Here is a 6,392-nt window from a genome sequence, read left to right as displayed (position 1 = left end):
TGGGTCCTGGTTGTCCTTGGGGCCCTGGGCTCTGCTTGTGGGGACATCAGCAGAGCGGTGAGAGCAAGAGGGAAGCCTGGAGTCCGGGGCAGCCGGGCTCAGGGCACAGGCTGGCAGATGCCATCTGGTACCTGTCCCCAGGACCTCCACCCGCTTCTCACTGCTGGCACTGCGTTCCCAATCTCGTCTACACTCTCCCTAAACTCACTGTGGTACCTCAGAGACCCACAGGCCCCTCTGTTTCACAGAATTCACCCTCCTTAATGCAACCGTGGTTTCAAACCACGCCCCTTCCCTGCTATTCCAACACAAAGAGACACAAGTTTAGGATCTGGGTTTTGTTTTACAATAAAAATATTTTATTGCAATTTTTTTTCAGCTAACACTGTCTGAACATTTCGGAATTCCTTCTCTTGGACTTCTTTCGCATCCACATAGGACGACCTCCTTCCTCTGTAACATAGGATTCTACTTCAGAATAGCTTCAAGTGTTATTATTGTAACATGTCACTATTTGTGAATATTTACATTGTTCATCATTCCTTCCCCTCCGCCTCCCCAGCCCCAGCATTGCTATACCGAACAGGGCTTTGACAACAAAAGTCACAAGAACACTGGGCCTGCCACTTGTTAAAACATTAGGAAGATAGAACAATCCGAACAGTGGGGTGCCATTGAGAGGACAATGTAAGATACAAACACTGAAAACCTAGAAACCCACTAAGTATATCAGGGACTTTCTAGATCCTCAAAGTGGCATTTTAGACACTTGGACGAAGAATAGATGTTTCAGCAACCGATGGAGAAACATTTACCCAGCCCACTCGCTTGGGGAAAACATAAAGGAGCTCTCCCTCTCGCATGCGTACATTCCAGACCCATCACAGCTCAACACAGAAAGCTTGAAACAGGCAAAGAACCAGAAAACATATAAATTAGGACCAATGTCGTTTCGAAGGGGGGATGGCCTTTGTAAACTGGACACCAAAAGCCAAGCCAGCAAATCTCACCTTGCAGACAAGCCTGCCTTGTGGAAGTCTACGAGCCTCAGATACAAAATCCAAACACAAACTACAAGCTAGGGGAAAACGTGCACCATCCATGAAAGGTCGCGTGTAAACAGTTTTAAAAACTTAATCCAGAAAAGATGAACACCCCACAGAACAAAGCCCTTAATGGGCTTAGCCCGGTCCAGAAATACGAACGCCCAGGAACACGGACATGCGTGCAAACTTGATAGTTATCAAATAATGCAGATTCAAACAATTTAATGCCTTTTTTTTCATATCAAAAAGGCACAGATTTTAAGGAACCACAATCCTCCGTGTAGGCCCAGACATAGATCCAAAGCCCCTGGGCCGTGGCCGGGGGAGGTGGGAGCTGTAAGTTCTTTCTGGAGGGAGGGCAGCAGCGTGACTTCAACTACAAGCCCAAAAGGGTCCAGACCTTTGATCGCTATCCTTTTTTTCTTTGTTGAGCGGTTCTTCCCAACATTTCTGGAGTGCACGTGGTTTCTGGGCACCCCTCCATGTCTGAGCTGCCGCAGGCCCCATCAGCCGGGACATAGAGAGCAGGTCCCTGTAGCCAGCAGGCCAACACGCACACTGTTCCCTCAGGCCTGCAGTCCCTCACTCTCCAGCCATCGCTTGTGAGACCGACGCCTCTCGAGCTCAGCACAGCTTTCCTCTTGCACACCCCTCACCACATCCATTGCTTGGAGCACCCATTGCCACCATGCCTGGGGCTGCAAGCCTGCCACCAGCAAGTTGGGTCCTGCACTGCTCTCCGGAGCCTCCCCTTCCGAGGTCCTGGCCGGGCGGTGGGGGTGGGGGGCTCCTGCCTCCCTCCACACCACGGCTGTGTCCGTGCCTGCCGGGGCCAGGCCGCAGACCCAAGTCCTCAACGCGACCAGACACGTCAGCGTCAGAACAGGCTCTGACTGAGACACGACATTTCAGAATGGGCTTAGCTCAGACCTCAAAGTCACTCAAATAATAAATTGGTGGAAAGAGAAAGAAGACAGTGGCGAAAGCAAGGAAATCTTGTAAAAAAACAAAACAAAACCAAACCCCAAAAAACAAACAAAAAAAACCCAAAAAAACAGGGGCGAATAGAATGCATATACAGGAAGCTCTAATAATTTGGAATCTAAAAGTGAGTTGATGTGAAAGAAAAATGTGTATGTGTCTGTGTCCATCTGTCTGTCCATGAGAGAGAGAAGGAGGCAGTGGGGAGAGGAGAACTGATTGGCGGAAGGTCAAGTAAAAAGGGAGGAGGTCGACCAACTTCCCCACCTCCGTCTACTGGAACACGGAAGCCTCTCCTGGCTTTGCAGAGCGGAGTGTGGACGGGGCCGGGGGCCGGTGGGAGGGGAGGTGGACCTCCTTCCACTCATGCGCCCAGGAGCCGGAGGGCGTCAGCGCACCTCCTCAGGCCTGCCCACATCCCAGGGGGGCAGCGACAGGTAGTCCTGCTGCTGGAGGGCTTTGAAGTGCCGGATGGCTGGCATCTGGGGAACAGCCTGGCCCAGGGCCTTCTTGGCCTGGAACACCTGGTCGTGGTCCCCAATCTCAGGACAGGGTCCTGGGGAAGAGGGCTTTGTCTGGGGTGAGAGAGAGCCAGAGCCCAGGCCAGGGAGGAAACAGTAGTCACCCACCTGCTGCAGGACCAGGAGCCCCTCAGGGTGGGGGGAGGGGGGTGCCCCCTCTGCTCTGGGCTCCGCCGGGCTGAGCATGGAGCTACTGGCTGTAGGAGGGGCAGGATCGCCCAGAGCGGGCTTGGAAGACTGGCCTGGGGTTGGAGGGACATCCACATAGCCCTCGATTTCTGGTTTCCCGGGGGCTGGGGCTGCATGGGGCCCGCCAGCTCCTCCAAGACTCAGGCTCTGGTTCTGGTCTGAGGGCAGGTGCCCAGGGTGAACTGTGGAGACAGATGGCAGCTCCGTGGGCAAGGGGAGTGCCAGGTCTGTAGTGGTGACATAGCCAGAGGCCAGGAAACCACCCTCAGGGCCCCCGGAGCCAGGGGGCCGAGCTGTGAGGACCACGTCCTTTGCGCTGGGGCTGTTCTTTGCGCCTTGACCGCCTACCATCAGCCCGGGTGCAGAAGGGGCGAGGCCTGCGCCTGACTCCAGGGAGGGGCTCCCCTCAGCCTCTGGGCCAGGGGTCCTGTCCAAGTCCTTGGCCTGGCCCTGTGCCATCACCTGGGCCAGCGGGACCAGCTGCACCCGCCCCCCCGCGGGCAGACACAGGTACTCCAGGGCCCCGGGAGGCTGTGGCTTCTGGCTCACGCCTGCCTGCGGGGGCGCCGGCTGGCCCAGCACATCAGGCAGGGAGTGGCTGTGGGGGAGCCCCAGGTAGGGGCCATTGAAGTCGAAGCCAGAACCCTGGCTCTCAGGCCTGCTTGCGGGGGCTGACGGTCCTGGCTGGGGGCCGCAGGCCTGCTCCGCCAATAGGTCCGAGGAGGCTGGAGTTGCGTCAGGCTCGCATGGTGATTCACGGGCATCTTTCGGGTCCTCCATGGTGAGAGGTGACACCTCGCTGTGCCTGTAGTTCACAGGGAACACCCTGTGGGGAGAAGGGGCACAGAGACATTGGGACCCCCCAGGGCAGCCACTTCGGCTCATGCTGGGGCTGGAGTGGGGAGAAGGCCCAGCCCCACCAGCACAGGACACAGGGCAGGGCAAGGGCGGGGAGCCAGCCCAGAGGGGATGTGGCACAGCACGGGCCTTCAGTCCCCCGCGGGTCTGGCTCGCCAGGCTCAAGCTCTTGTTCAAGGTCTTCCTCTGCCAGGTGTGGCTCCCCTCACCCCTGCTCCTTCATCTGCCCAGCTTCCGGGAGCAGGTGGATGCCCAGGCTGGGCATGTCCGGTCATGCCCTCATCCCTTTATCGCCCACCCCCACCACATGCCACCAGCACCCCTGTGAGGGATCTTCCTGGGCAGCGGGGCTCTAGTCTTCCACCTCCGGTCAAGTCCAAGGTCGGGGCCTCCCTAACCCGGGAATCAGGAAGCTCCTCCTGACACCCAGCTGGCAGGCCTCTGGCTTTAGAGCCACCGACCTCCGTGGCTCTCTCGGTCCTGAGCCACAGGCCAGAGGCCACCTCCTCTGAGCGTGCCGCGTGCACGATGGCACCACCCTCCCACCTCCTAGGGATCCCGTGCCCGGACACTCACCTGTCCAGCTCAGGGAAGAGGCTGCCTTGCGGCCCCTTGTGCGGGGGGCTCATGCTGACGAGCGCCGACATGCTGCCTGGGAGCTGGAGCCCCGCACTGCCGTTCTGGGGAGAGAAGGGGTGTTTGTGCTGTGGGCGTGCGAGCCCTCAAGAAGCCGAAGGGGCAGGGGACGGGCTCACAGGGGACACAGTGAGATACAGGGGATACAGGGAATACGCAGAAGGGTCTCAGCAAGGTCAGGACCAGCCCTGGCCTCCTGACACCAGGAAGGAGAGGCCCACAGAGAGGCTGGGACTTGCCATGGGAGGAGGGGGACCTTCTTCTCGCAAGGCCACAAACCTGGGGTGTCACTGCCTCCACACCGCCCCCTCCTTTCCTCCCCACTCCCCACTTGCCCTCCACAGGCAAGCTGGCCCTGCCTGACCAAAAGGCCCCTGTGACCTCCATGCTGACATCCTCCTTGTGACCAACTCAGCGTCCAGGATGTGCGCCCAGCCTCCCTGCCCGCCCCTCTCAGTTCCCTTCACGAAGGGGTCCTGTCTCCACCCTCCGCTGGCGTCTCCCACTTGGCATCATCCTGGTTTCTCCAAAGCTCAGCTCCGCTGTCCTGTCCTCGGGGAAGCCATCCGCCTCCCATCAGCCCACCAGCTCCTGCAGAACTGAGCGTCTCCCTGAGCGCCCCCGACTCCTGTCAGGCCCCCGCTGCACTCCACCCTGCTCCCTGGGAGCCCTGGAGGCAGGGCCAGCCCTGTGTGTCTGCAGGTGCAGAGCTGAACTTGCTGGTGCTGGCCCACCTCTTAGAGCTTCCTGGCACCTTCCCGGGCCACCTACACCTCACCCTCAAAGTCACAGGAAGGGGGGGGTAGATATGGGGACACGGGCGCAGGAGTGAGGAGCCCCCACCACCCCAGCCACCTTCACAGCCGGATCCTACCTGGAACAGGTGGCTCTTGCTGGGGTTGGGGATTTTCTCCTCCCACTTCCGGTTCAGCCTAGAAAGATACCAGGAAGGTGACAGCTGCCAGGGACCTCAGGGAAGCTGCCCCACGCTCCTGTGCAGAGAGGAAACTGAGGCCCAGGGAGAAGGCGAGATTTGGCCAAGGCTCCCCAGGGAGCCAGCTGTGGGGTCTCGGGCACCCCCACCCGTCATGGAGTCCCCTTACCTGTACCCGTACATGCTGCAGAAGCGCAGGGCAGGGAGCAACGCCAGAGTGGTGAAGACCAGGATGAGCACCAGGACCCACGTGGGTAGCACTGCGGCCGCCAGGAAGGAGAAAAAGAGCATTAGCATCTGGGGAGGGACAGAGCTGGAGGCTTAGGAGGTGGGAGGAGGTGAGGAGGGGGCAGTGCCCCCAGACCCTGCTCTGCCCAGATGCAATGTTCTCGAAGCTCATGTCGTGGGGCGCAGAGTGGGAGGGAAGGCCAGACGCAGGGCTAAGAAAGACAGGGGAATGGTCCAACCTCCCCCCACCCCACCCCCACTCCCGCAACACAAGGTTCAACGGCTGGGAAATGATGTGAAAATACGGGAGTGCTGGGGATCAGAGCCAAAGGCCAAGAAAGAATTCTTGAGATGTCTTCGATGCAGAAAGGTGTTTTTATTATAGCACGGGGACAGGACCCGTGGGAGAAAGGGCTGCCCAGGGATTGCGAGCAGTGACTGATTATATGCTTTGGAGTTGGGGGAGGTAAAGACTGCAGGTTATAAGAAAATTTAATTTTATCTACATTTCTTTTGCCTTTGTTCCCCACATCAGGAAGGACACAGAGGGTTTGATTCTTTCCAGTAGCAGGAGGGGGAGGGGCAATGACTATAGCCCAAGGCAATCACAGTGGACTTCGTGGAAGAGGCAGCACATAAGATTAAGCGCCAAGGAATTGGGAGGCTTGGAGAGGCAGAGATGGGAGGAACCTGGTGGAGGAACCAGGAGAAGTAAAGGCCCATCAGGAGGCCCAGCATCAAGCCCCCACAGGCTGGGCCCCTCCAGGACTCCCTTGGTCTCTTCTCTTAGGCCTGGTGTCCAGCCCTCTTTTCCACTTGATTGTAACCCTCTTCCTGGGACTCCTCCCCTGCAAGGCTGGCTGAGGCTGGGGTCCTTGCTGCTAATACCTCCTTCACCCTCCTGGACCTAGTCTTGTACTTGTCTCCTGGTGGCCAGTATGGTGAACAGTGAGGGACAATGGAAGCAGTGAGTGCAGGGAAATGGGGGAGGTTAAGAAA

General features: G+C 58.3%; 1 protein-coding gene across 4 annotated transcripts in view; it reads right to left on the bottom strand.

Moving 5' to 3' along the window:
• Positions 1 to 336: 336 nt before the first annotated feature.
• Positions 337 to 6,392, bottom strand: part of CSF2RB (colony stimulating factor 2 receptor subunit beta) — a 36,304-nt gene continuing 30,248 nt past the window's right edge. For all 4 annotated transcript variants that reach the window (XM_040637477.1, XM_008705586.2, XM_008705587.2 and 1 more), the window contains exons 11-14: positions 5,335 to 5,425; positions 5,106 to 5,163; positions 4,172 to 4,275; positions 337 to 3,563 (exon numbers count right to left, since the gene is read on the bottom strand). In XM_040637477.1, the coding sequence (XP_040493411.1) occupies positions 2,417 to 3,563; positions 4,172 to 4,275; positions 5,106 to 5,163; positions 5,335 to 5,425 (1,400 nt within the window). In that variant the 3' untranslated portion in view covers positions 337 to 2,416. The remainder of the gene's footprint in view (positions 3,564 to 4,171; positions 4,276 to 5,105; positions 5,164 to 5,334; positions 5,426 to 6,392) is intronic.

Source organism: Ursus maritimus, unplaced genomic scaffold, assembly GCF_017311325.1.
Source record: "Ursus maritimus isolate PB19 unplaced genomic scaffold, ASM1731132v1 scaffold_21, whole genome shotgun sequence".
Taxonomy (NCBI): Eukaryota; Metazoa; Chordata; class Mammalia; order Carnivora; family Ursidae; genus Ursus; species Ursus maritimus.
Note: the sequence above shows the minus strand (reverse complement) of the source record. Positions and strands in the feature narration are given on the sequence as shown.